This window comes from Gopherus flavomarginatus, chromosome 25 (assembly GCF_025201925.1).
Source record: "Gopherus flavomarginatus isolate rGopFla2 chromosome 25, rGopFla2.mat.asm, whole genome shotgun sequence".
NCBI lineage: Eukaryota > Metazoa > Chordata > Testudines > Testudinidae > Gopherus > Gopherus flavomarginatus.
The window spans coordinates 8920926-8935455 of NC_066641.1; the positions used below are offsets into that span (position 1 = coordinate 8920926).

Sequence of the window (14530 nt, forward strand, 5' to 3'; positions counted from 1 at the left end):
AGGTTGCATGTTCCTTTATAGAATAGAAAATGCTCATTTGACTTCATCAGTAATAAAACTCTGCTGTTCTGTCACTGCACTGCAATTCCAGGGAGAAGGAGACTACACTGTGTATTGTCAGGCCACACATGGAGTGCACACCTACTTTAGAGCTGACTAGGAGTGTAATATGCTGGGGCTGAGGTTATATGTAACATGTCCCCTCTTTCAGTGTGCCTGCCAAGAGAGACGTTTGGCATTCTGTACTCTTAGCTGTTGGCATGAAATAGAAGCACGTCTGTGCACACAGTTACTGACATGGGAACTTACACTGGCGGTGTTTACAGAAGCTTTTCTGTTCGTCATAAAGCTGCAGTTGTGAAAATATTCCTCTGAATAGGCAATATAGTTGTCCAGTGGACTGAGCATGAAAGAGAGAGCCAGGACTCTTCTGAATTTTTATTCTGGCTGTGACGCTGACCAAGTCACTTACCCCCTCTGCTTCATATTTGCTGTGTAAAATGGGGATATGTATTTACTAACCTCCCTTAATGCTTACATAGCCCCTTTCATTGGAGGATCCCAAAGTGCCTCAAGTAAATACCTCCTTTTTTACAGATAGGGAAACTGAGGCACGCAGGCTCCAGCTTGCATGCAGTGTCATTATCTTAGATTAGAACCTGGGTTTTCCGACTCGGTAGTGTACTTTGGCCACTGGGCAACATTGCTATGCGGGATTAATAGATGTTTGCACAGTACAGCATTAATGCAAAAATATTGTGTACGTCTCAACTATTTCAGTATGCCATTGAGCTGTGACTACATTGAATTCTTAAGTTTGACTGGAATTTCTAATCAACAGTTTCAAGCAGGTACTTCAGCACTGAATTAAAAGTTCCTGCACTAGGGAAAGAATCTTACTTTGATAAACATTAGCATAGATCTCTGTAGTGGGGGCATTTAGGCAGATTTCCCTTCCCTGACCCAGCTAACCAATGACCATGGTGACTTCTTACAGTTGAGGATGAGTAACAGGAGTTTCATTGTGGTCTAGATTCAGATTGGGAGATGGCAAGTGAGAGCCTACAAGCTTTTGCTACTATAATGGCATGAGTGCAGTGGATTAATTAGAAATAATAGGACTTCTCTTGTTTCCAGTAACTGAACTAATTTCTCTATCCCTATCTGTGCATTCTGGTTACTTGCATAATCATCCCTGAAATGGGTTTTCACTTGGTTGCAGTGTATCAAATAGAAGACATTTAAACACTAAGTGTTAGTTATAGGCAGAGACTTAATTTTTTTTTTTTGCTTTTTCCTTCTAGCTAGTGTTCCATGTGCTACTGCTGTTGAAAAGACATGCCGGACCAGAGCACCCAGAGTGAGGCGCACCTCTTCGCTGGATACCATCCTTGGATCGTACCTCGTAGGACAGTGGCCACGGGATGCTGATGGAGCTTTTGCTTCGTGCATGAATGACAAAGCTACCCAGGTATGGAAGGTACCTTTTACAAGGTCTGAGGTAGTGGCAGGTTTACAGAATGCTGAACTGGGGCTGCATAAACTGATTGTTAAAGACGACATCAAGCTTTTGTCTGTTCTGCTGCAAGTTTCTAGGAAGACCTTCCCCTCTTACTACTTAACCTTACTTCACTCCAGTTTGGTGTGGAGTTAGAATTCCCTTGTCCTTGTTTGGAGGCAGATGGCCTCTGGTGCTTTGCTTCAGTACTGGCTCGGTGTTGGGGTTTTTTGTGTGTTTTGTGTTTTTTTTTTTTTTTGGTGGCTTGCAGCTCTGGGCCAAATCCTTATATAACACTCATGGGCTCTCTGCCACAGCAAGAAGTCAAGGGTGCTCCCACAGAAGACTTGCTCAATGCGAGCCGCACAGCACTCTGCTGTATAGTGGAAAGGCTCCAGACTCTGAGAAACTCTTAGCAACCTGTAAATATTACTGTATGGCAACAGATACTTGCTCTGCATATGGAGAGGTGGAAGAATTTAGAAGGATAAGAGCATCCGTTCACTTAACTAGCCATTTATTTAGCACATTAACGCTGTCTGTTAATGGAGTGTTCATTCTCCAGCAATTTATTACTTACTGGGCTGTTTGCAGGAAATTCTCAATTGGTTTCCAAGTTCAGGGGTTGGCGAGCATTCTGAACAGAAAGGGAAGAATTTCTTTCGCCTTGTACCTCTGGTGTGGGAGATGAGGGAGACGGTCTCTTAAAGCATATCGGCACCAGAAAGGAAATTTAACCATGGTATTTAGGATCTGCAACTAAAATGTTAACTTTTTTAGGCATTTGACCCTCTTTCCGGGCCCTCTTCTCACCAGTATGTTAAAAGCTGAAGTTCATTTGACCCCTACTTCCCATGTGGATTTAACTGGTGTCCCTTAAGCAAGTTATGCCAATGAGGTAACAGTACCTTCCATCTGACTGTCTGAAAGCTCTTTGCAAACGACACCTCCCAGCACACCTGTGAAGCAAGTAATTATCACCACTATTTTGTCAATGGGGAAACTGACAGGGTTTGCAATTTCCTGGGAAAAACCAGATTAGGCCAGGGTGCTGGTAAAATCCTGGCTTACGCCTGATTTAAACTGGGGAAAAATAATTGCATCAGTATCCAGCAAGATCAGCAAGCATGGAATGAATCTTTTCAAATTTGGGATACATCCAGTCAGAACTGCAAAAGGAATAGGCTCAGTGTGTCCAGTGCATCAGAGTTGGTTGTCTTCTACAGACTGTGGCATGGCCGAATGGACCTGGACTGCTAAGCTGAAATTCTGTGTACCTGATTGCTTAATACTTCAAGCCTACCACTCTGCATTACTGTTTTCATATCGAATGTTTTCAACTTTTGTTTATACAATATTGAAAACTGAAATGAGTCACGACCTGTAGAACTTCCTTGAGAAAATACTGAACCAAAATGTGTAGACGTTTCAGTGTTTGGTGGTATTACATACATTAGTAATATGCCCACTGCAATTTACTTTTTTTTTGTACAGCTCTAAAGTAATCTACTGCCCTACGTAGCCACAATTTGAATATAGAACTAAAACTAAGTGTAATGTGGTGTGCAGTAACAAATCCGTTTTTAAAATAGAAAATGCCTTAAACAGAGATTAACTAGTTTTTCGTAGGGTGGTAAAAAACACGATTTTACCTGCTAAAAAACACCTCTGGTAAATACCATGCCATCTCTGGAAACCGAGACAAATAGATTGTGACTTGCCTAGGTGTCACAGTAAACTTGTGGCAGAGCTTAGAATAGAGCCCAAGCTTCATAGCTGCCAGTCCTGTGCCTTATCCATATCACGTTCTTCCACCTGTCATCCCATTCTAACTTTTACTGAGCAGCAGGATAATCTGTGGTGCTGTTCTGCAATTTACCAGACTGAATTTGTCAGTGTCTTCGGGCACAGTGAAGTGGACTCCCTGGAACTTCTGGTGGCCTGTGCATGTTTACACCTTTCTTTAAATAGCTACTGATCAGCTGTTTTGCAAAACTCTAGATCTGCTAGCTTAAGGTGGTTAAGTGAGATGCAGCTGCAGGTGCTGAGTATGGGGGCGAGGATGGCAGCAATATACATGATTGGAGCTTGTGGTTTCATCTTTCTTGCTGCACAAAGCATTTTGTCCCTTCTCACTCTGAGAGGAAGTGGTTTTTGCCACAGTTAGTACAACAGGTTCTGTAATTTCCTTCTCTGCTGACAGACTTGGCCCTAGAGAGGTAGGAGGCACATGCATACTCAGTCTTCAGGCGTTGCCACTCCTGCAGTGTTCGTTCTTCCTTTTTAGGCTCTGTTCTTCTGATGTGAGCCTTCAAGCAGTGCTAAGTGCTCTGGTGTTAAGGTTCTCTAGCCCTTGGAGTGCAGAGCTCAGTGTAGATATCTGGAGCCCACTAAGGTGGTGAGGGACCAAATGCAGCTTTGGAGTATAACACCCCACACCTACTATGAGGGTCCAATAGCATTTTACAAACAGCTTGGAATAAATTGTCTTGAATATCTTTCTTAGCATTGGTTCATAAGTACATGAGGTGTCCAGCATTTTAAGAAGCTGAATTACTTTAACCGCAGAGCAGTAGCAGCCGCAGCCCTGGAAGCTGCAATTCAAGCATCCCCATCAATGTCCCTGCTGCTCTGAGCAGGTTGCCGAATGTGGGGTTGGGTCAGCCCCATGCCCATTCAGTCTTTGATCTTGCAGACACTAGTTTGTTTCATGGAAACTACCACAAGCAATAAATTTCAGGTGTTGCAGAGAACACAATTCATCACTTATTTGAAGTGGGCAACTGGATCCAATCTGTTAGCATAAGAGGATTTCACTTAAGTTTTTGGTCTGGTGACTACCCTTCCTATCTGCATGCCACATCAGACAACGGGAACCCCTGAGTAAAATCACAAGCTTGTTGGTGGAAAAGCAGCATGCTAAACTGCCAGTGGTATGGGTCCTAAGGAGTCCAGCTCAGCCTTTGCTATTCAGTGAAAGTTGGAGCACTACCTGTAAATCAGCTGTATTCGGTTATAAAGCTTAATCTGTCAGAGGAAACCTTGTACCTGTCTGGATAGCTTGTCTTGTCCCTCTGGCTTGGACTGTAACCTTTTAAGCAACATTCTGCAGAGCGGATTCTGCAGCCTTAATGACTCAACAGGGCTGTTTTAAACAGCTGCTGTTTTTGCAATGACCTCTCCAGGGAGGTCAGTTGAGTTGCTTGGAGAGAAACTGTTCTCAGGCCTTTGCACCTTCTGGCAGCTTGTCCAGTGAGGGCTGAGGAGGAAATTAACATCAATCCCTCCCACAGAAATGGCAGGGAGGGGAATGACTTGGGATGAGTGGTTTGTGATGAGTTTAAATGCGGTGGTGGGGAAAACAGTTCTGTAAAATAGTGCTGAGGTTGTTTCCCCAACAAGTTCAAATTTGCTCAGTTTACTGTCAGTCTGGAAGACTCAAATGGGATCTGAGTTAAGCCAGATTCTGGTATCACTCATGCATCAGAGCTAATACAAGACTCTGGTAGCCAACTTCTGCTTTTGGTTACACGTATGAACTTCCACTCAAGGCTGGACAGGTGTAATGGGGAAGAAAAATCTGGCCTAGCTATCAGAACATAACAATTTGCTCTGAGATGTGCTGACTCTGCTAGGCTAACGTGAGGGAAGAGGAAAATAGGTACATCACTCCCGTCACCAGATCTGACTGGGTGTATGTGGGAGGCAGGAGATGTCATTTATACATGCCTGCTTTTTTCTCTGGCTATGCGTAGCAATATTATTCATCACTGATATCTGAGCACCTGTCAAAAAGATAAAGCCAGTGGCTTGAGTGGTTCTCTCCTTGCTTATCCCAGTACAGGAAGAGGTAGATTCAAAGAACTGCAAGTTCAAACAAACATTGCTTGATTTTAGAGTATTAACATTCAACTATTTTCTGATCTGTTTTACTATGCATAGTACTGAGACCCAAAACGGTTAATCCAGAGTTGAAGAAAAGACTGGAATATAAATGTGGATGCACAGTACTTGTTCACTTTTTTTCCTAGGAGGCCTTATCCCCTGCCTTGAAGACAGTAAATTTGGTGGGTGCAGTCCTAAATAATCTCTCTCCCCTTCAGACTCCAACATCCTGGCACGAAGTGGAAGTCGGGAAGGCCAGTGCCAGTACTCATAAGCGTTCTGCATCTTGGGGTAGCACGGATCACCGCAGAGAGGTAAACAGACCGTCTTCTACAACTTACAACCAATACAAATCTTACTCATTACGGACAATACCTTGTCCATAAAGTGGGGGAAGAGGGTATAACTGAAGCTGAGAGATTAAACTCCCATGTGCACTCATTAGCCCTTAGTTTGAGGGCGGAATGGCCTAAGCAAATATTACATGGCAGATCAACATGCTCTTCCCACCTCACCCACCCTTTGTTTGATAAACTGCAAGTCTCTCCTCTAGCCAGCTTCCATGTAAGGAGGTTTGCAAGTGATGCACTGAGCTATAGTCAGAGAGGCCATGCCCATAACACCAACCCTTGCGGTGAGCTCTATTGAGTCCTGGTTCAGAGCTGATGCTGTAAATGGAAGATTAATATTCCTGAGCCCCTGGAAAGGGAAAGCTGTCTACACCTTTCTAAAATGGGGGAGTTCACCATTAAACCTTTGGAATAACGTCCTCCCCACCCTCTGAGAGATGTCCGAGGTTTGTTCTAGCTTGACTGAATGTGTCCCTCAGTCTTGCAACTTCCTGTGGGGGGAACATTGGGGAGGGGATGGTGAATTTTAGTTGAGCCCTGTTTTCTTGTCCAGTTTAATATACGCTGAATTTGTTTGCTAGATTGCTAAACTGAAGCAGCAGCTCCAGCGAACTAAGCTAAGTGGCAGAGAGAAGGACCGGAGCTCCCCACTTCAGGGGGATCACGCTGTCCTTGGATCAGTCAGGGTACGTTTCATGTTTCCCCTCCTTCCCAATCTGTTTTGCAGTGTACCCTACTTAGCCTGGGGAGCACAGTCCAGTTCTGCTGCCGGATTACAAATTCAGTTTCCAAGTGGTTCTCAGTTTTTTTTAAATTCTAATATCCAGTGTGGTGGTTTTTTAAAAAAAAACAACCTTCCCCACCTACCCCTTAAGGCTTTGGACTGCAGTCAATGGGTTTAATATGCACACTCTCCTGTCAAGGTTTTCCCCAACCAACTGGCTTCCTAGAACATCCTGGCTGAAAATTCAGAGCTGTGGGATAGACACAGCTGTGCTGGGAGATCTGTATGAGTTTGTGTGGCTGCAATGGACTCTACACCTCAGTCTGACTCTGTGTTGTCACAGGACTCCCCTCCTGGACTCCCTCCTGCTTCTCCTGTTTTGAGGCTCAGCCCCTGCTTACATAGGAGCCTGGAAGGACTAAACCAGGAGCTGGAGGAGGTGTTTGTGAAGGAACAAGGAGATGAGGAGCTTCTCAGGGTGAGTTGTCCCTTCAGGGCAGAATCATAAGTATCAGGCTGGAAGGGACCTCGAAGTCATAAAGTGCAGTCCCCTGCACTAAGGCAGCACCGAGTAAACCTAGACCATCCCTGACAGGGGTTTGTCTAAGCCTCCAGCAATGGAGATTCCACAGCCTCCTTGCAAGCCTATTCCAGAGCTTAATTACCCATATAGTTAGAAAGTTTTTCCTTATGTCTAACCTAAGTCTCCCTTGCTGGAGATTAAGCCAATTTACTGCTTGTTCTGTATTCAGTGGACATAGAGATCAGTCTTTATAACAGCCATTAACATTTTTGAAGATTTATCAGGTCCCCCATCATCTTTTCTCAATACTAAACAAGCCCAGGTTTTTAACTTTTCCTAATAGATCAGGTTTTCTAAACCTTTTATCATTTTTGTTGTTCTCCTCTGGACTCGCTCCAATTTGTCCATCTTTCCTAAAGGATGGTGCCCGGAATTGGACACAGTACTCCAGCTGAGGCCTCACCAGTGCTGAGCAGGACAATTACCTCTTATATATAGCACTCCTGTTAATACACCCCAGAATATTAGCCTTTTTCACAACTGTCACATTGACTCGTATTCAGTTTGATTCACTGTAACCACACATGCCCCCACAGGTTTTTCAGCATGACTACCACCTAGCCCCTAAGTCCCTATTTTGTAGTTGTGCATTTGATTTTCCTTCCTAAGTGAGTTATTTTGCATTTCTTTGTTGAATTTCATCTTGTTAAATTCAGACCAGTTCTCCAATTTGTCAAGGTGATTTTGAATTCTAAGCCTGTCCTCCAAAGTGTTTGCAACTCTTCTAAGTTTGTCACCTGCAGATATTGTAAGCATACTCTTCACTTTATTATCCAAGTCATTAATGAAAATATTTAGTACCAGATGCATGACTGACCCCTGTGGGACCTCACTAGATAAGCCCTTCCAGTTTGACAGCAAACCATTGATAACTACTCTTTTTGAGTACAGTCTTTCAATCAGTTGTGCACCATCTTTAAGCTCATCTAGAGCACATTTCCCTAGTTCGCTTATGAGAGAGTCACTTGTATCTTAATTTTAGTTGATACAGTCCCATCATGTCTACAGCTTCTTCCCTATCCACTGGGCCAATAACCCTGTCAGAGAAGGGAATTAGGTTGGTTTGGCATGGTTTGTGCTTGACAAAGCCGTGCTGGCTATTCTTTATAAGCTGCTTATCCTCTAGGTGCTCACAAACTGATTGTTTAATTATTTGTTTCAGTGTCTTTTCAGGTATTGAAGTTAAGCACACGGCTCTAATTCTCTGAGTCCTCTTTGTTCCCCTTTTTAAAGATAGGTTCTGTATTTGCCCTTCTCCTGTCATCTGGGACCTCACCTGTTTCTTCCATGAGTTCTCAAAGATAATTGCTAATTGTTCTGAGATTGCTTCAGCCAGTTCCTTATGTACCCTAGGATGAATTTCGTCAGGATTTGTTGATGTGACTACATCTAACTTATCTAAACATTCTTTAAAGTGTTCGTTCATTCTCTATCTTGACTTGTTCTTTCTCTCTTGTTGTTAATTGTGCTGAGTACCTGACCACCTTTTTAGTGAAGACTGAAGCAAAACTGGCCTTAAACATCTCGGCCTCCTTGATACCATCAGTTAATAGCTCTTTCCCTGCTAAGTAGAGAATTTGCACTTCCCTTCATCTTTCTCTTGCTCCTAATGTATTTAAAGAACCTCTCTTTGTTGCCTTTCATGTCCTTTGGTAGGTGTAACTCATTTTTGCTTAGCTTTTTCTAACTTTGCTCATACATACTTCTGCTATTCTTTTGTACTCCTCAGCAATTTCTCCATGTTTCCACTTTATGTAGGATTCCTGCTTGATTTTCAGGTAAACAGCTTCTGACAGAGCCATATTGGCCTCTTGCTAGTCTCTCTGTCTTTCCTTTGCATCAGGATAGTTTGCAGTTGTGCCTCTAATACTCTCTCCTTGTGAAAATGCTAACTCTACTGAACTCCTTTCTCCCTTCATTTTCTTTCCATGGGACTCTACCTACCAGTTTCCTCAGTTTGTCTGCCTTTTTTAAACAAGTCTATTGTTTTTATTCTGCTGCTCTCACTCATGATCCCCAGGAAAGGATAGGAAATCTCACTTTGTAATTGTAGATTTTTAAAGATTTAGGCACTTAACTCCCACTGGTTTCAGTAGGAGTTAGGTGCCTAAATACCTTAAAATTCAATTCTGACTTTCACATGGTCACACGGAGTCCGTGGCAGAGCAGGGAACTGAACCAAGGTCTGTTGAGTCCCAAACCACTGTCCTGACCACTTCTTCTTGGGTTTGTGTTTGTCATTAAAACTATAGGAAGCAACCAAGGAAGTTCTGAAACTCTTACAATTGCTTTGCCAAGGGATGTTATGATTATCTGCTCATTTGTCAGCTCTCCGCCTTCTTACTTGGGCCCTTTGGGTATGGAACTCCATCCCAGAGCTGAGCCATAAGGCTGCCTCTCTGCTCCACATCCCTCTTCAAACCCACTGCTGCTGTGACACTTAAGAAATCAGCCAGTTAACTACATGCACCCTCATTTTAAAAAGCATATTAAATTATGGTAGTGTTCCAAGGTCTCAGTGAGAATCAGGGCCTCCCTGTGCATATGTAGGAGAGCTTTTAATCTAAAGTATTGTGCCTATACCAGTTCTGCATAGTTGCCTGTCCCTCCCCATTTGTATGTTGCTTGTCTAAGATTACATAAACTCTTCAGAGCAAGGGTTGTGTCTTTGTATTGGGCCAGGCTCTGTCTGTGTCCAGCCGGCCTCTCAGCCTGACTGAAGTATCTGGACATTGCTGCAGCATAAATATTGAATTGTTGCCTAAGGTGTGTGGCATTAAACTGGCAGGGAGAGGGAATTCGTCTGAAGGCTAGTAGAGAAATGACTCTCTAATTCAGCACCTCTGTGTGTTCTGGGTGGGTATATGATCTGGCCCTGCCTGTATAAATCCCAAAGCGCATGGTCGAGAGCAGTAGGATTGCTTCAGTCCGCTGAGCTCTAAATGCTACTTGTAAGTTCTGCCTGCCTGTGTGAAAGGGGGCTGAGGTTGGGGGCTTCTGTTCAATAAGCTTTCCTCCCTCTAGATTCTGGATGTTCCAGATGGCCACAGGGCACCAGCCCCTCCCCAGAGAGGCTCTGAGGATCTTTTGCTGCTGACTCTGGAACCCAGCAGTAGCAGCTGCAGCAGCCTTTCTCTTTCCCCATCCCCTTCTGTGCCTCTCCGATCTTCTCCGCACACCCCTGCAAGAGCAGCTACAGAGGAGCTTTCTTCTGCCCTGGAGGAGCCACTGCCTGACCCTAAGGAGAAAGGTAAATGGCAGTAGCTAGGCTCAGCAACGGGCTTCTCCCAGCACAGGGAGATATGGGAATGTGAAGGGTGATGTGAACGCATTAACCTTTAGTGTAGCAACCCAGCTCTCTCCACCTCCAGTGTGTTTTGAATTGGGATTGTGGGAGCCCAGACGTTAAAATAGGAGATGGGGAGAGCGGAGGGGTGTCTTTGAATAGGTGCTGGAATAAATTGGAGTTGCAAGGACTCTTCTGTGTAGGGTTTTTTTCCTTCAGTCACTTGGGAATTCTCAGCACCAGGCTGACTGAGGATACATGTTGGTAACTGAATGCAGTTCTGGCGCCAGGACTTTTTAGGACACTACTGTGATCTCAGGGAGCTTATCCTGTGTTGATTTAAAAGGGCTCTGTTGAATTCTTTTAGAATCTTCTCAAAAAAGTCTTCCTTCCCTGCTAGAGGATGGTAGCCCCTCTCCAGTCCTGGCCTTTGCCTCATCTCCTCGACCTAACCACAGCTACATGTTTAAACGGGAGCCTCCCGAAGGATGTGAAAAAGTCCGGGCCTTTGAAGAGGCTTTGTAAGTATGAGAAGGGACGAGGTCTTGAGGGAGAGTTTAAATGAGATAGTGCCAACGCTTATGCAGTTCCCTTGCCTACATTGTACTACGTAACTGTCACTCTCCTCTCCTTGCCCCAGCTCCAAGGAAATAAACCTCTAAAAACAGACTGGAATTGGGGAGCAGCTTCTCTTGGGATGTACACAGACATTAGATGTGCTGCCCTCTTGTTGGGTGCAGAAGCAACGAGCCAGAGTGCTTCTGGCACACTGGAGGACTCTTCTGTGAAGATGCCTAGTGGCATCTGCCTTCCCACCACACACACAAGCACTGTGCTTACCCAACCAACACGCCCGCTTGGCCACAAGAGTTGGCCCTCAAATAAACCAACTCTGCTTTCCTCAACCCCCAGCAGGATGGAGCTGTTGACCTCACCTGTGCTATTGGCCGTCCTTCCTGCTCAGCCTGATTGTTTGCTCCCATAACCACCCACAGTTGCCTGGATGTTTGCTCCCGGTCAGCCTGTTTCCCTTCTACTGGTCTCCAGCCCAGTGGCTGAGCTGAGAACTGTAGGGAGGGCAAGCAAGAAGAGGCCAAGGGGGGTTCCTACCATTGTCAAGGGTGACTTGGGTCTCATTCCATCTCAGGCAGGTCTACGCTTACAATGGTGCACCACAGTAGTGCTTCAGTGAAGATGCTACTGCCCCGAGCGCGTCTCCGGTCATCATAGCTACCTCCTCTCGTGGAGGTGGATTAATGTCAGCGGGAGACACCTCTGACGTAGCTCTGTGTACACCAGGGGCTAGGTCAGCATAACTGCGTTGATCAGGTGTGTGGATGTACATTTATAGTGTAGACCTGTTCCTAGAGCCTTGGTCTGCCCAGCTGCTCATAGCCCTCACTCATTGCTGGCCGAGTGCTTCCGACTGCTGCCTGCCTGGGAAGTGGCCAGCTTGTGAAGGGTTAAGACAGTAGGCAGGCTATGCCCTCCCCACAATAAGCATATACCATTAAAGCTGCAATTGCTTGAACAGCTGTATGCGCTCTGAGGGCTCCATTCCTAACCTATTTCCTTTTCTTTCTCTCCCTCCTTCAGATCCCCCAGCCCTGATCAGAATTTTCTGCCCTCCTGTCCTGATAAGAACAAAGTCCACTTCAACCCAACAGGCTCTGCCTTTTGTCCGGTCAGTCTGGTAAAGCCTCTCTTTCCAAACATGGGATTCCTGTTCAGAAGCTTCCCTACTACCCCAAGCCCCGTGCCACCAGGCACGTTCACCTCCTGCCAGTCCACTGCCCCAGGCCCATTCCTTGGGTCGCGGAAAGAGTCCGCAGCAGATGGCTTTAGTGAGGTCTCCAAATCACCTCCACTGAACTTTGAACACTGGAAGCGCACCCAGACAGAAGAGAGTGTCCTCTTCCATAGCTCTCTTGTGGTCTGAGGCCTTTGGGAGACCCGGCACAGCAAAGCATCTGTGGTTCTTCAGTGCATCTTAAACAGCCTGTGGTGCCTTGAAGTTGGGACTTGAGGATTAGATGGGCAGCCCTGGGATTGAAGACCACAGCAAGTTTCCTCCAGAACGATGGTGAAAACTGTTAAGTACAATGTGCCAAAGGACTCTTGCTGCTGGAGTGGTTCCTTTCTTCGAGCCCCCCAGTACTTAAAGCACTTTCCTCTCCTGTGTTGAAATGTATTTTTTCCTGTATGATTGTTTTGCTGTCAAAGAGCAGCTGGGACTCTGCTGCTGGTGAGCAGCATGGAAATTCAAGCGCTCTGGCTCTGTAAATGAAATTCCTTGCTACAGGTATTCAGGGGACAGGGAGTTTCCTAGCACTTCTCATCCCCACAGTTGTCACATGGATTTCCTGCACCCGGGGGGCGGGGGGAGGCCAGTATCTTGGAGAAGCTGGTAGAACCTGGCTTAGCTGATTTCAGCTATCTGAATGTATTGGGCAGAATTTGACAATGCATCTGCACTCTATCAAAGGCAGCTTGAGTCACTTAGAGCACCCAAAATACAGGAGAGAGAGACGTGAGGGGTTTGGAAGTGAACTGTAGACAGTTCCACTACTGGATATCCGAGCCCTTTGAAATAGCCACTTAGAGCTTTCAGGAGCCTCTTGGAATGCCTAGCTGTACAAGGATCGAGAATGCAGATCAGATACCTGCCAGTGCACCTTCAGGGACCTCTGTTTGCGTAAGACCTGTACTCTGGGACGCTTCTTACGTGACGAAGGATTAATAAGGAGAGATGTGCTGCTGTGGAGCTGTCTGCATGGCTTGGTAGGTAGCGGAGGGCCTCTCAGACCCCCACAACAGCCTTTTTTCAGGGGAAGGAAATGGAAATCAAAGTCCGAGCAGCATACAAAAGGTTTCCATGGAATTTATGAAGGTTGCTGCTAGTAGAGATGTTACATGCTGCTTTCCAACCAGATGCTGTGGACAGCCTGACTGGCTCTGGTATTGTTTGCATGTGCAGGAGTGGAGTTGGGGATCCAGAACCATTTTGTCTCACTGCAGAAAAACTTTATGCACAGACATAAGATCATCATACCTGGGCTGGAGTCTGAGATCCTGTTAGACCCAGTGATGCTTATCCCAGCACAAAGCCTTATAAGGTGAAACTATAACATGGGGAATTCTGATTGTAATGCCTCTTGAAAATGAAAGTATTTGATTTGTGTTCTGTTGCTAAGGCTCTGGGTTGTATTGAAGAAGCCTATTTTCTTGTATCTGATGTAGAAACTCTATTTTCTTCCAAAGACACTATTTTTGCAGCTGTTTGAAGTTTGTATTTTATGTATGTATTGCAAAGCTTAAAGGAGGAATGTTAGCCTTGGAGTTTTTGTCTTGTGTTCAGATTTTTTTTCAGATATTGGTGTTGCCAGTAAAAAAAAAAAAAAAAAAGTAATTATTATTCCAGGTATCCACAGCTCCTTTTCTCTTTCTTTGGGGTTTGAGTGTATTTAGTCTAAACTGGAATTTCTGCATAGTTTAATCGACGGATGCTGAAACGACAGGCCAGATCGACTGCATTTTCTGCTGCAGTGGCCTCTATCTGTTGGTACATTACCTTCATCTTAGAACGTGGGCTTGCCAGCCCATTGCTGGTGCACAGCAAAGGGAGTGGTTCAGTACTGTTTACCACTATCCACTAGACGTGCTGTAGCTCCACTGCAGAGCATATGCTAGGCAAGAGACTTGCTAGTGTGCTACACCTCAGGTGGTTCTAGTACTGTTTTTAGGCTTAAGACTGACTTTCTAAACTCTTGCCAGTAATGCGAAATAGCAGCTAGTGTTAAAATTGCTTGTCTGTAATGTACTGAAGATGTGTGCTCATCTTAGCAGCATGAATACAGCTTCTAAATTAGGCTATGGAGAGGAAATGCAGCCGGCTTGGAGGAAAACGCCTACATACATAAACTCTGCTTCATCCTACTGCACGAGCTGCAAAACAATGTACTTCACTTTAACTCCCTCCAGTTGGTCATGGCATTTCAGTGCTGCCCTGGGAGAGCTCTGCAGCTGTTGGTAGCAAAGGCTTATTGAAAATGTGAGATGAACCTCACTAGGCCAGGTAACCATTTACCTAGAGCTGGGGAAAGCTGCAGACCTCAGCTTGGAGAACATAAGTCAGATTTATTAGAGGAAAGTGCAGTGAACAAGGTACTGTGGTTTTTTTTTGTTTTTGAAATCTTGAGTCCCT

General features: G+C 45.1%; 1 protein-coding gene across 8 annotated transcripts in view; it reads left to right on the forward strand.

Annotated features, from left to right (window-relative positions):
* Nucleotides 1-13665, forward strand: part of FAM117A (family with sequence similarity 117 member A) — a 48447-nt gene extending 34782 nt beyond the window's left edge. For 6 of the 8 annotated variants that reach the window (XM_050934719.1, XM_050934721.1, XM_050934715.1 and 3 more), the window contains 7 exons: nucleotides 1305-1471; nucleotides 5530-5697; nucleotides 6315-6419; nucleotides 6801-6935; nucleotides 10065-10290; nucleotides 10694-10847; nucleotides 11923-13665. In XM_050934719.1, the coding sequence (XP_050790676.1) occupies nucleotides 1451-1471; nucleotides 5530-5697; nucleotides 6315-6419; nucleotides 6801-6935; nucleotides 10065-10290; nucleotides 10694-10847; nucleotides 11923-12265 (1152 nt within the window). In that variant the 5' untranslated portion in view covers nucleotides 1305-1450 and the 3' untranslated portion in view covers nucleotides 12266-13665. The remainder of the gene's footprint in view (nucleotides 1-1304; nucleotides 1472-5529; nucleotides 5698-6314; nucleotides 6420-6800; nucleotides 6936-10064; nucleotides 10291-10693; nucleotides 10848-11922) is intronic. The other 2 variants (XM_050934716.1, XM_050934718.1) reach the window with 2 other exon arrangements.
* Nucleotides 13666-14530: the final 865 nt, after the last annotated feature.